This window comes from Nomascus leucogenys, chromosome 8, assembly GCF_006542625.1.
Source record: "Nomascus leucogenys isolate Asia chromosome 8, Asia_NLE_v1, whole genome shotgun sequence".
Lineage (NCBI taxonomy): Eukaryota > Metazoa > Chordata > Mammalia > Primates > Hylobatidae > Nomascus > Nomascus leucogenys.
Genome location: NC_044388.1, coordinates 79530107 through 79543649, shown reverse-complemented (window position 1 = coordinate 79543649; position 13543 = coordinate 79530107). Strand labels below are relative to the sequence as shown.

The 13543-nt window shown below is 53.8% G+C and overlaps 2 protein-coding genes across 3 annotated transcripts in view; one reads left to right on the top strand and one right to left on the bottom strand.

Annotated features, from left to right (window-relative positions):
• RUSC2 (RUN and SH3 domain containing 2) overlaps window positions 1-8862 on the top strand; it is a 72382-nt gene extending 63520 nt beyond the window's left edge. Inside the window, exons 3-12 of one of the 2 annotated variants that reach the window (XM_030817509.1) lie at window positions 2045-2686; window positions 2933-3118; window positions 3289-3429; window positions 4888-4964; window positions 5170-5344; window positions 5435-5540; window positions 6199-6245; window positions 7001-7823; window positions 7932-8069; window positions 8147-8862. In XM_030817509.1, coding sequence (XP_030673369.1) covers window positions 2045-2686; window positions 2933-3118; window positions 3289-3429; window positions 4888-4964; window positions 5170-5344; window positions 5435-5540; window positions 6199-6245; window positions 7001-7823; window positions 7932-8069; window positions 8147-8348 — 2537 coding nt within the window. In that variant the 3' untranslated portion in view covers window positions 8349-8862. The remainder of the gene's footprint in view (window positions 1-2044; window positions 2687-2932; window positions 3119-3288; window positions 3430-4887; window positions 4965-5169; window positions 5345-5434; window positions 5541-6198; window positions 6246-7000; window positions 7824-7931; window positions 8070-8146) is intronic. The other variant, XM_030817510.1, reaches the window with a different exon arrangement.
• A 78-nt stretch (window positions 8863-8940) lies between these two features.
• Window positions 8941-12515, bottom strand: FAM166B (family with sequence similarity 166 member B). Its single transcript, XM_030817511.1, has 7 exons — window positions 11269-12515; window positions 10688-10841; window positions 10086-10309; window positions 9795-10000; window positions 9567-9618; window positions 9289-9492; window positions 8941-9035 (listed from the first exon to the last, which is right to left on the bottom strand). Exons 1-7 carry the CDS (start codon window positions 11348-11350, stop codon window positions 8956-8958), a joined length of 1002 nt encoding a protein of 333 aa, XP_030673371.1. The 5' UTR covers window positions 11351-12515; the 3' UTR covers window positions 8941-8955.
• Between the last annotated feature and the right edge of the window lie 1028 nt (window positions 12516-13543).

Here is a 13543-nt window from a genome sequence, read left to right as displayed (position 1 = left end):
TTTGTATAGGGGGTATAATAAAGCTGTGGTTGGGATGACCTAATCCGATAGCCAGAGTCAGCTCAGCCTTGAAAACTGATACTTAAATAGGCAGAAAGGAAGAACACATTCCTGATGGGAAAAGCCGTGGGCTTCATGACAGGGATGGACTGGGAAGAGTAGGGTCAGTGGGGACAGGTGTGGAAGTCTGAAGGGAGAGCAGCCTAGCTTGTAGCAGGTGTGGGCACCTAGCTCGCTAAGATTAGACTTTATTCTGGGAGATAAAATTTGTATCTCAGAAGCTAGTTGGTGTATGTAAGAAGCTTCTGGTTGTAGTGAGACTGGCTTGAATCAAGAGTGACCGTGGAGATTCCCTCATTTAACAGATCGTTACTCACTGCATACCGTGTGCCAGCCTCTGTTCCAGGCATTATGGATCCAGCAGTGAACAATATAAAATTCCCACTTTTCTGGAGCTCTTAGGAGTAGCAATGGACAATAAACACATTAAAAGGACAATTTTTAATTGCTGGAAAGAAAATGAAACAGGGTAATGGGATAGAGAGCAACTTGCCAGAGGGGCTGAGGTAGTCAGAGAAGGTCTTATTGAGGGGGTGATATTTGAGCTGATGCCTGAATGGTGAGAAGATTCAGGCAGAAAGAAAAGCAGGTGCAAAAGAGATGTTCATGCATCTGGTGTGTTTAAGGACAGGGAAGTGTGGCTGGAGCACAGTGGGCCAGGGAGAATGCAGAGTTTGTGTAAGCACCGACTGGGGATAGCAGGAGGGTGGAGCTTGAAAGTGTCCCCTGGGAGTGATTCAGAAGCACCTTCCTAATGGGATTGTGGTCCCCATCCCCTCTGACTCTGATGTAAATAAGATGAGGGATAGGAAAACCTGGCCTGATACAATGTCACATGTAGTACAATGTGGTAAAAAGAACAGTGGCTCTAGGTTAGGCAGAATTCTAGCTCTGCCACTTCCTAGTTGTTTGACCTTGAGCAAGTGCTTTAATCTGTCTACATTTCACATTTCCTAATATGTCAAGTAAGAGAACTAATTCCCGCCTCACAGAGCTAGTGAGCCCCGGCTGCTGGTGAGCTTTCACCAGGGCTTTAGGCCGGGTGCGTGCTTATAGCGCCATCTTGCGTTTATTCGGAGATCTACAGTGTTTTGTTGGAAGTGCAGTCCATCCACTGTCCCACTCCAGTGTCCTGGAGTTTTGTGTTTAGTTCTGAGCACCATGTTTTGAGGGACATTGACCTGAAGACTGCCTGAAAGAACAGGAGAGGCCCAGCCTTGGGGAACAGACCTCCGTTCAGGGGGAGCAAATGTGGACCCTGAGGTTCCAATGCCAGGATCATGAAAAGAGTGGGAGTGGGGGTAGATGCGGATAAAGGAAGGCTGCAAGTAAAGAAATATCTTACTATGGTTAGATATGCTCAAGAATGAAATGTGCTGGCATGATTGGAGATGGGATAATGAGCAAAAGCCTGTAGTCAATAACATCTGAAACATTTTCATCACTGAAAATGTGTGTGACTGTGACTCTAAGACTTAGAAACAAAGAAAATGGTTCTGTCATTGACAGAAATGGAAGTCATCGGAAAAAAGGAGAAAGGTGATGGATAAGCTGTTATAGCACATTTTAAGTGAAAGCAGAACTATAAAGCAGAATGATCTGGAGATCAAGAGGAAGGTCCAGGCTAAAGCTGTGGGTTTGGGAGTCATCCTGTAGAAGTCTGAACTCAAACTGTGCAAGAAATAAAGTGTAAGGTGAGATGCAAGAGTTGAGCCTTAAGATACACTCACCTTTGGAGTCAAGAAAAAGAAGAGGGACTGAACAGCAGAGAGGTACAAGATAGTCCAGCACCATAAAAACAATAGGAAACATTTTACAAAAGAGGGGAGCAGTGTCCCATTCCACGAACTTCTACCCCATTCAGTTCCTCCCAGCCAGGTCCCTGCTCCTCTCCCCTCTCCTATCTCTGCTTCTGGGTTTTCTCTCATGTGGGTTTCAGTGTCTGTGTCTGTCTACTGATTTCTTCTCCATCCCTTTGCTACAGGGGGTGGCACCGAGAGCCGACCAGTCCTTCGCTACAGCAAGGAACAGAGGCCAACCACGCTGCCCATCCAGCCCTTCGTGTTCCAGCACCACTTCCCCAAGCAGCTGGCCAAGGCCCGGGCCCTCCACAGCCTTTCCCAGCTCTACAACCTCTCAGGCTGCAGCCGTACACAGCAGCCTGCCCCACTGGCTGCCCCTGCTGCTCAAGTCTCAGTCCCAGCTCCCTCAGGGGAACCGCAGGCATCCACTCCCCGAGCCACTGGCAGAGGTGCCAGGAAAGCTGGGTCTGAGCCAGAGACCTCTCGGCCATCGCCACTGGGCAGCTACTCCCCCATCCGGAGTGTTGGCCCCTTTGGGCCCAACACTGACTCTTCTGCCTCCACTTCGTGCTCCCCTCCCCCAGAGCAGCCCACAGCCACAGAAAGCCTGCCCCCATGGAGCCACTCCTGTCCTCCTGCTGTCCGGCCTGCCACCTCCCAGCAGCTGCAGAAGGAGGATCAGAAGATACTGACCTTGACTGAGTACCGGCTCCATGGAACAGGAAGCTTGCCGCCTCTGGGCTCCTGGCGATCCGGCCTCAGCCGAGCAGAGAGCCTGGCCCGGGGAGGTGGTGAGGGCAGCATGGCCACCAGGCCCAGTAATGGTACGAGCTCCAGCATCTCCCTACCCAACCCGCCACCTCACGCAAGCACTTCCACCACCTCCCCTTTGGTTGCTTACACTCTCACCTGGGGCCAGAGGTTAGGATGTCTGCATCCCTTCCCCAGCATCAGTAGATAATATCCACAGATAATCTAGTGTTTCATATGGGCCCGCTGGGTGGATGTGAAACTCTGTCTCGCTGTCTCCTGCCAACTCTTGTCTTTCTACTAATCTGTTCTGCTTCCAGCCAACCACCTATCCCCTCAAGCCCTCAAGTGGCGGGAATACAGGAGGAAGAACCCACTAGGGCCACCTGGTTTGTCAGGGAGCCTAGACCGAAGATCACAAGAAGCTCGGCTGGCCCGAAGAAACCCTATCTTTGAGTTCCCTGGCTCCCTCAGTGCTGCCAGCCATCTGAACTGCCGGCCGAATGGTGTGTGAGCAGGGTCCCCAGTACACCCGGGGCAGGCTCTGCCATGGCTGGGAAGGGCTAGAGAAGGGGTCAGTCCCAAAGGAACGTGTCTCAGACAGTACGAGGCACTGAACTAGGCAGGAACTCCTGCACCGAGAGTTGCTCAGGCTTGATTTTTCTCTTCTTTCCAGGCCAAGCAGTGAAGCCGCTACCACTGACCTGCCCTGACTTCCAGGACCCCTTTTCCTTGACAGAGAAGCCTCCAGCTGAGTTTTGTCTGTCCCCAGATGGCAGCTCAGAGGCCATTTCCATTGACCTGATTCAGAAAAAAGGTGCATATAACCCCCAGCTCAGGCCAGGGACTCTGCTGTCACTATGTCCTCACACTTGCCCTACTACCTAGCCAGTCTTAAATCTCTTAAGTGCTGGCTGGGCCCAGTGGCTCACGCCTGTAATCCCAGCACTTTGGGAGGCCAAGGCAGGTGGATCATGAGGTCAGGAGTTTGGGGCCAGCCTGGCCAACATGGTGAAACCCCATCTCTGCTAAAAATACAAAAAAAATTAGCTGGGCATGGTGGTGGGCACATGTAATCCCAGCTACTCAGGAGGCTGAGGCAGGAGAATTACCTGAACTCAGGAGGTGGAGGTTGCAGTGAGCTGAGATCACACCATTGCACTCCAGCCTGGGCAACAAAAGTGAAAACTCCTTTTCAAAAGAAAACCACAAATCTCCAGGTGCTGGGAAGGAGTTGGAGCACACAGGCTCTGGGGCCAGAGGAGGAAGCTGTGTGCTGTGTATCATGAGTGCATGTGAGTGAGCAAGGGGTCCTTCATCAGAGACTTTCAGAGTCATGCTCCAGTCCCCTCCTGCAGTGAGCAAAGTCTCATGAGGAGGCTTCCATGTCATCAAAAAATGCCTCAGTGCTCTTGGAGGGGCGGGTGAAGGTACTAGAGGGCCCAGCAGCTTGGGTAAGCGTGTTGGTGACATCTAGTAAGATGAAGACTGACAAGACCCACTTTATTTAGCAAATAAATGACCACTGAACTAAGAACATTTTTAGGGAGATGGAGAGAGCTGAGCATAATTGTGGGCTGAAGATGAGCCTGTGAAGAGAGAGCTGAAGTTCCTTGCGAAGGCAGAAGGGGAGAATCAGAGCTCAGGGAGAAAGAACCCGGGCAAGAAGGGAAACGGCCACCTTCCTCCAGGACATGAAGGGGATGCAAGTGGGCAGGGGAGTGAGGGGTGTACATATGAGATTGTTATGGATTTTGGAGGCAGAGGGAAGTTAAAGGAGTTTATAACTAGGGGCCTCTATTCTCTGAAGCAGAACCAAGGGCTTGAGAGGAGGGGTGTCAATTTCACATGGCAACTTGAGGGTATGGCAGAGAGTGCTGACAAGGCACGTGTCAAAGAACCGCCCTTGTCTGGCACTGGCACTGGGGTGAGGGACTTGGGTTTTCTTCAGGTCAGTGGCCTGGTTTCTCAGAGTGGAGAAAACCGATAGTTGGCCTGACCCAGGATTGGAATAAGGGCTGAGAGGTGAGGACATCGAGAGGCTTGACAATGGCATCATTGAGGTGGCTCCAGGCTGGGAAGTAAAGACAGGAAGAGCTTAAGAACTGGGCAGAACCAGAAAAGGGCCAGGCCTGAATGTTTTGATGAGACCCACGTGCAGGTGTGGAGCCTGAGTAAGTGTGGGAGCCTTTCCCACCCCTGCTGAGGTTTCAGCCCCAGCTGAGTTGGCTAAAGACTTGCTCAGGGACCTGTCACATCACATTCTTCCCTGCAGGGCTGGTAAAAGCTGTTAACACCGCTGTGGACCTCATTGTGGCTCATTTTGGCACAAGCCGGGATCCCGGGGTGAAGGTAGGCAAGGAAATGTGGAGAGCTGAGCTCTGCCTGCAAGCCCTCACCTGTCCTGTGCTACCACCTTTCCTTGCTGTCTTGCATTTAGAGCCCAGGGCTGGGTACTTAGGAATGGGGATGGCAAGAGAGGAACCATGAGGGCCCGCTACGAGAGGACCACGGTCAGGCCTGAGGGGTTTCCTGCACTTCCCTACCACACCTGCAGGCAAAGCTGGGCAACAGTTCTGTGAGCCCCAATGTGGGCCACCTGGTTCTGAAGTACTTGTGCCCTGCTGTCCGCGCCGTGCTGGAGGATGGGCTCAAGGCCTTTGTACTGGACGTCATCATCGGACAGCGTAAGAACATGCCATGGAGTGTGGTTGAGGCTTCCACACAGCTAGGTAGGTGCTGGGTGCCAAGACGGGGACCCGGGGCTGAATTTAGGGTTCCAGAAATTGGTCATGTGACCTGCAACCCTGGCTTCCTCCCAGGCCCATCCACCAAGGTCCTGCATGGCCTCTACAACAAAGTCAGCCAATTCCCGGAGCTCAGCAGTCATACCATGCGCTTCAACGCCTTCATCCTCGGCCTGCTCAAGTGAGTGCACAGAGCGGCAAGATTCCCTAAACAACTTGCCCTGCCCCCCACCCCCGGGCTCTGCCTGCACCAAGGAAACAACTCCCTGGACAGACAGAAAGGGTGGATCTGGAGGGTCCCCCCAGCCCGCTATGGCCTCTCAGTAGGTCACTGCCTTCCCACTGTGCCCATGACTCTGTCACTGGTCACCAACGTGGTCTGCTTTTACAAATCTGTAATCTGGCTTATTTGGAAATTAGTTGGGTTTCTTAATTTCTCTGAACCTTGTAAACCCTGATCCTCTCCATTCCAGCACTACTTCCAAATCCTGCTTGACCCTAAGTCCACCTTGGGACCCACATCCTAGTAACATGCTTTCTCAGGTATGAGCCCAGGCCATTCCCTTTGGCCCTGAGCTGCCTGTACTTTCACACAGTAGCTGCCTTGATTTCTTAGGTCTACTGCAGGCTGACTCCACTCCAGGAGGAAGCAACTGGCTTGTAAATAAAATGTCCATCTCCCTCCACACATCCCCACTGACTCTCTGGAATTAGGTGAAATGAATCGTGCCATGGAAGGGCACGTTCATCTATTCTTCCTGTGCCTGACCCCCTGGATCTGTCTCCTTATCTGGCTGTATCCACACAAGACTCAACTCTCTTCACCTGTCTCCCCACAGCATCCGGTCCCTGGAGTTCTGGTTTAATCACCTCTATAACCACGAAGGTAATGCCCAGAACCCTGCAGGTCAAACTCAATGGGTCAGAATTCAGAGGCAGGAAAGAGGAAGGAAGAGCTGTCTTTTCATTGCTGGAGGTGGGGAGGGGGACCACACAAGCATTCATCCTCAGAGCCTCAGGCTTCCACCCAAGGCCTTCCCCAGCCTCTGCTTGAGTTAAAACCTTGGGCCAGGCACGGTGGCTCATGCCTGTAATCCCAGCACTTTGGGAGGCCGAGGCACGTGGATCACCTGAGGTCAAGAGTTCGAGACCAGCCTGGGCAACATGGTGAAACCCCATCTCTACTAAAAATTCAAAAGTTAGCCGGCTGTGGTGGCGCATGCCTGTAGTCCCAGCTACTCAGGAGGCTGAGGCATGAGAATTGTTTGAACCTGAGAGGCAGAGGTTGCAGTGAGCCGAGATCATGCCACTGCACTCCAGCTTGGACAACAGAGTGAGACTCAGTCTCAAAAAAACAAAACAAAAAAACTTGGAGCCAGCAGGATACTCCAGCAATCTGGGAGTTAGGGTGGCCAGGAATCCCTGCATCTCACTCCTCTAAACTCAGGGCCACCGCCCGGGGCTGGAGAGTTTAGGCACTGCACAGCTGTGGGCAGCAGCGTTTATACTTAGTACATGCAAGATGACTAGTGCACAGCCTGCACCGCTGTCTGCAGCAGCTCTGCCCAGGCTGTCTTTCAAAGTCCCACTTGGGCCAGGCTCTGCTTCTCTGTGTGGATCAGTCCCTCTCTTTTCCCCTAGACATCATCCAGACCCACTACCAGCCCTGGGGCTTCCTGAGTGCAGCTCATACCGTGTGTCCCAGCCTCTTTGAAGAGCTGCTGCTGCTGCTACAGCCCCTGGCCCTGCTGCCCTTCAGCCTCGACTTGCTGTTCCAGCACCGGCTGCTGCAAAGTGGGCAGCAGCAGCGGCAGCACAAGGAACTGCTGCGGGTGTCCCAGGACCTGCTGCTGTCTGCCCACTCCACGCTGCAGCTGACCCGGGCCCGGGGCCAGGAGGGCCCTGGAGACATGGACAGGGCAGCCCAAGGGGAGCGGGTGAAGGGTGTGGGTGCCTCAGAAGGTGGAGAAGAGGAAGAGGAAGAAGAGGAGACAGAAGAGGTGGCAGAGGCAGCCGGGGGCTCAGGGCGTGGCAGGTGGGCCCGAGGTGGGCAGGCCGGCTGGTGGTACCAGCTCATGCAGAGCTCCCAGGTCTACATCGATGGCTCCATTGAGGGTTCCAGGTTCCCTCGTGGTAGCAGCAATAGCAGCAGCGAGAAAAAGAAAGGGGCAGGAGGTGGGGGGCCTCCCCAGGCTCCACCACCCCGAGAGGGAGTAGTGGAGGGGGCTGAGGCCTGCCCTGCCTCTGAGGAGGCCCTGGGCCGGGAAAGGGGCTGGCCCTTCTGGATGGGGAGCCCCCCTGACTCTGTGCTGGCTGAGCTGAGGCGCAGTCGGGAGAGGGAAGGGCCTGCTGCCCCGCCAGCAGAAAATGAGGAAGGCGCCTCAGAGCCTTCACCTGGAGGCATCAAGTGGGGACACCTCTTTGGCTCCCGAAAAGCCCAGCGGGAGGCCCGGCCCACAAACAGGTGAGAACCTGCCCATGGTAGGGATGGAGGGAGTAGGGAGCCTGCTGTAAGCCAGGGCACGGGCAGAGCCAAGCCTGGGCAGAGCCTGAGTCCAGCTGTTGTCCCTAGGCTCCCCTCGGACTGGCTGAGCCTGGACAAGTCCATGTTCCAACTAGTGGCACAGACAGTGGGTTCCCGCCGGGAGCCAGAGCCCAAGGAGAGCCTGCAGGAGCCATACTCTCCAGCCCTGCCCTCCAGTCCTCCGTGGTAAGCCTGGTAAGGGCTGAGGGGCTGCGCTTGGCTTTTGATGGGGTTTCTCTGACCTCCATGTGCTGTTTCCCCAGTGAGGTGCAGGCACTGTGCCACCACCTGGCCACCGGCCCTGGACAGCTGAGCTTCCACAAAGGAGACATCCTACGAGTGCTGGGGCGAGCTGGAGGAGACTGGCTGCGCTGCAGCCGTGGCCCCGACTCTGGCCTGGTGCCCCTGGCCTACGTGACATTGACCCCAACTCCAAGTCCAACCCCTGGAAGCAGCCAAAACTGAGGCCCTGTGCATGCTGGTGGCCTCAGGGACCCTCATAACCCCCAGACTCAGAGCCCGAGAGCCCTTCCCAAGCCATTGGCTTGGCTGCAGAGTAGACTGAGAGCTGGGGCCATGTATCCCTGTGCTGGCACCTGCTCCCTGTGCTCAGTATTAATTACGCCCCCTTAACTGTCCCAGTGACCTCGTCCAGACCTCCACCCAGGAAAGGAGGGACGGGACGCGGCACTGGGCTGCCAGGATTCCCCTGGCCCATCTGGGCCAACCCTTCCATGGGTGAAGACAAGCAACTCCCCCTGGAGGCGGGTGGCCCAGAAAGCCATCTACAGGGTTCCCTAGGCCAGGTGGAGATGAGGATGGGTAACAGTATTGGGGCCAGATCCCTAAGCCCCCCGGCTGTAAATAGGCCGTGGCCAGTGCCTGGTCATCAGAAGAGGGAGGAGGAGCCCAGGCGTCTGTTTATGTATTTATTTATTTATTTATTATACCTATTAATAAAAAAGGTGCTCAGCCTCCAGACCATTTTCTCTTTGTGCTCCCCCACCTTTCTCCCTTCCAAAAGGATGGCTGGGATAGGATGAAAAGGGAAGGGAACTTGATATCCAGGGGCCTAAGCCAAGAGCTGCTTCTGGAGGGTGCTGAGGCCCAGAGCATCATGGGTGAGATGGCCAAATGTGTGGCCAAGACAGTCTGTCACGTGTAGCCAGCGGCATGGCAAAGCCATTTAATTCTCAGCCAGTTAGCTAGACCTCCAAACGGCCCTCTGAAATCTGGCTCTAATTCCCCACTCTGGGTAGCTACCTCGGTTTCCTTTTCTGCCTAATGATAAAGCCAAACCACATGATCTGAGCCCTCCCATATCTATTAGTTTCAACCCCCACAAACCACCCAACCCACCCCATACCCATACAAACATTCCAGTCCCCAAAGCCTCCTCGGGGGCTCTTCTCACCTGGCACATAGCCCCCATAGTTAGGTAAAAGACCCAGGTTCTGAGGGTATGTCCTGGGAAGCGGGGGGAGATGTTTGGGGTCCTGGGCACTGCCTGGTGAGTGCTTCTGCCCAAATTCCTGCAGTGCCTGGTTGGTAAGCACAGGAAAGCTGGAGCCGAAGAGGAAGCGGGCATGGGGCACATAGCCGGTGAAGCCTGGGGATGGGGACACTGAGCCAAGACATCCTGGGGCCTCCCCACACCTCTGATCCTAACCCCCCGACTCTCACCTGACATGAAGAACTTCCGAGGGTCCCTGTCATCCATGAAGTAGGGAGAAGCCTGTGAGAGAAGCCCCTGTGCTCTCACACAATCTCCCAGGGAGGTGGAGCTGACAGTCAAGTGCACATCCCCTGAACCCAACAGCCACACTACTCATGGCCGCCCCTACCGCCCGGACACACAGTAAGGCCCCCATTCCCACCCCTCTGCACTCCCCACCAGCTTCTTGGTCTCACTTGTTCCACCACCTCCAGTGCTGTCTCCTCCAGCTGCCCCTCCGGCTCTGGCACCTGGTCCTTCTCCGTGTCCTTTCTTCCCTTGGCCTCCTTTGGCAGCTCTTCACTCCCTTGCTTTCCATGCAAGTGAGTAAAGTCACTCAGAGCCTCGGCCCAGATCTTGCTGCAGTTCTTGGCAAAGATGAACTGTGCCCGGGGTACAAAACCTGGGCAGGCAGGGACAAGGAAGACTCGTTAGTGTTTGGAACACATGCTCCTGGGAGGGGCACCTGTGCATACCTGTGTACAAACCTGTGTACCCAGGGATCATGCTGGAGCTGAGCCTTTCGTGCCCATGCCTGAGAGGTAGGCTCTCCCTGGGAACCCCAGGAGATCTTGGAGGCCAAATGGGAGGCAGAAGTGTGCGGTGGACAGGAGGCCAGGCTAGGCCAGGAGGGCCTTGAAGTAGCTGACCAGTCACCTGCCCATAGGTCTGGCCCATGCTGAACCGAAGTAGTGGGCAGTGTCCAGTGTACCTGCAGCACAGACTCACCCACTCACCAGAATTGCCCTGCCCCGCCATCCCCAGAGGCAGAAGCAGAGAACCCTGAAGCCCTGATCTTTCTGGACTCAGCAGTGTATATATTTGGAGCAGGCATTTCTAAGTTCTCTGCCTGGGCTTTCAATCCTTCCTCTGCTGTTAACCTGTTCCCATGGAGAGAACAACACAAAGCTTTGGGGCAGACCCGGGGTCTCACTAGTCCCTTGCTTCTCCTTTTCCATCCAACACCATAGAGACCCCCAGCCTCCCAATCCAACCTGTCCACTTGGCCCCATGCTCTAAGCAGCTTAATTCCTCTACCCTCTACCCCTACTCCCAGCAGCAAGCGGGGAGCGCTGGGTGGGAGTCTTACCCTGGGATATAATGAGGGTTCTGAGGGTTAAGCCCCGGTATGAAGGTGCTGGCCACAGCCATGGGGAGCCAGGCAGTTCCTTTTGTTTGCCTTTGAGCCAAGGCTCTGGTCTGTGTGTACCGTGTCCAGGGCTGTGGGGCTAAAGGGGGCGGGGCTAAGGGAGGAGAGAAGGGAGGGGGCACTCGTGTGAGGACAGCCAGGGCCAAGGCCAGCAGAACTGTAGAGGCTAGCAGGTCTGTCTGTCCAAGACAAAGGTGGTCCTGCCTCGTGGGGCAGGGCCCGAACCGAAGGAAGCCCTGAGGTGGGACGTGGGAGGTGAGGGAGCAGAAACCATTCGGGCCACTGAGCTCTGTCTCAGCGACTTCCGTCCTGAGCGTCTGCCTGAGAGGCGGACACTGTGCTCCTCATGAGTCTTCATCAAAGGAGACGGGGGACCTGGAGAAAGGATGTCTGAGGGAAGCCAGGGCCCAGAGGGGAGGTGAAAGAGGACAGGTGATGGGGGGAAAAAAAGGAACCTAGACACCTCTAGGGAGTAACATCGTTTATTTTCAATAATTTAACAAGAGTGGCTTACTGCATACGTGCTATAATCAGAATCATCCATTCAACAAATGAGCCAGGCTCTGCCAGGCTCCGACCACGGTGGCCGAGTGTGCACTCCATGGGAGCCAGAAAAGCTGTAGGGGGTTGAGAGAAGGAAACAGGATAAAGTTGTTGTAGGGGTGGGCGGTAACACTAGGGGGCAAGTTAGAATTTGTTTAAAAAAAAAAAAATTTGGATTCTAAGAGAAGAAAAAGCACAGACCAGGAAGATGAGATCTCAGAGGAGGGGAAACATGATTAAAACCCAACTCTGGGCCGGGTGCAGCCACGCTCACATCCAGGTACTGAGGAGGCTGAGGTGGGAGGATCACTTGGGTCTGGGAGTTTCAGTCCAAACTGGACAACACAGCCAGACCCCACCTCAAAAAACAAAACAAACAGTTCTGGGTCAGGGCCAGGCTGAGGGCTCAGGACCCACGTTTCTGAGGCAGAGCTCTGCTCCTCTCCCCATCTCCAGTGACCATGCCTGCGCTGACCAAGGACGGCACTGACATCCCAGGGGAATTACACAGGAGCACTGGGCCCCAAGGCACACATTTCATGTTCCTCACTGTTCTGCCAAGGACAGTGAATGTGTCATTTAGAGTTGTGGAGACTTACCTCATAGCTGAGGAAATATGTTAGAGTGAGGATGGGAGCCGAGGGGCAAGCCCAGAATAGCAGCAGCATGTCAAGCTTAACAACCAGACTTGGGATTCTGTGACAGACATTATCACAGCTTATACCTATTCCTGACCCCCATCTCCTTTCTTCCAAGGAGCCAGAAACTTCATCAGGGAGGCCTGGAGAGCCAGCCTGGAGGAATGAGCTGGATTAGTCTAAGCATGGTCCCATGCTCCTTGCCCACGACCGCTTAGGCACGGGCTTCCGGCATTCTGGATAATACGAGGGGAAATCTGCTGGGGCAGGGGAGGGTCCTGGGAAAAGTTGCTTTGCTCTTAAAGATAAGATTCACATCAAATTAGAGCAAGTGAGAGAGACAGAGATGCACAAGACGAAACGATGTCCATTCCTGCCCCTAGACTTTTGGGGGATGTGAGGCTGGAACACTGGCAGGCATGTAGAAGCCTTGCGGAAAGCTAACCTGGAGACAAGTCCTGGACACATCGAGGATGGATGGTAGAGGAGAAAGGCCAGGGTCCTGAGGGTAATGTAGAGCCATGGAACTAGCCAGCCTTTTTATGTGAAATAGTAAATTTCATTATTAAGGCCACTTTGTTTTCTTTCACTTACAGCCAAAGGCATCATAACTTTAAAAAACAAAATAAGGCTGGGCGCAGTGGCTCATGCCTGTAATCCCAGCACTTTGCGAGGCCGAAGTGGGCAGATCACGAGGTCAGGAGATCGGGACCATCCTGGCTAACACGGTGAAACCCCGTCTCTACTAAAAATACAAAAAATTAGCCGGGTGTGGTGGCGGGCGCCTGTAGTCTCAGCTACTTGGGAGGCTGAGGCAGGAGACCCCAGCCTGGGCGACAGAACGAGACTCTGTCTCAAAAAACAAAAAAAAAAAAGTTTAAAAAACAAAACAGCCAGGCACGGTGGCTCACGCCTTTAATCCCAGCACTTTGGGAGGCCGAGGCAGGAGGATCACAAGGTCAGGGGTTTGAGACCAGCCTGGCCAACATAGTGAAATCCTGTCTCTACTAAAAATACAAAAATTAGCCAGGCATGGTGGTGGGCACCTGTAGTCTCAGCTACTCGGGAGGCTGAGGCAGGAGAACGGCATGAACCCAGGAGGTGGAGCTTGCAGTGAGCTGAGATCACACACTGCACTCCAGCTTGGGCAACGGATTAAGACTCCGTCTCAAAAACAAAACAAAACAAACAAAAAAACACCACTAGATCAAATCCTAGCTTCACCAGAGATATGGACTTTGTCCAAATTCATCTCATTGAGCCTCAGTTTTCTCATCTGTAAAATGGAAAAACTAATGTTACCATCTCATAGAGTAGGATATCAGCTAGCTGAGATGATACGTAACGAGCAATGACCCCAGTGTCTAGCTGGGTTAGCATTTGGCAGGAACGGGAGGAAGGAAAGGAGCTGGGAGCAGTCACAGATGTTAGAAGTTCAGGGGAAAGAGTTCATGAAATTGAAAAAGGGAAAGGTTTGAATGGAAGTTGGGGTATAAATTAGGATGTAGGGACTAGAACACATTCTGCAGAAAAGACCATGGCAGTTAGAATCCGGGTATGCGTTAAAACACAAGTTAGGAAACAGATTAGGATTAGTCTTAGGTTTATGGCTTAT

Excerpts from the sequence above, each read along its gene's own strand:
- FAM166B (XM_030817511.1), bottom strand. The coding sequence starts at position 11,350 with ATGGAGTGCACACTCGGCCACCGTGGTCGGAGCCTGGCAGAGCCTGGC. Across the intron at positions 10,842-11,268 it reads GATGATTCTGATTATAGCAC|CCCCGCCCCCTTTAGCCCCA; the intron begins GTATGCAGTAAG and ends CTCCTCCCTTAG. Across the intron at positions 10,310-10,687 it reads AACCCTCATTATATCCCAGG|GTACACTGGACACTGCCCAC; the intron begins GTAAGACTCCCA and ends TCTGTGCTGCAG.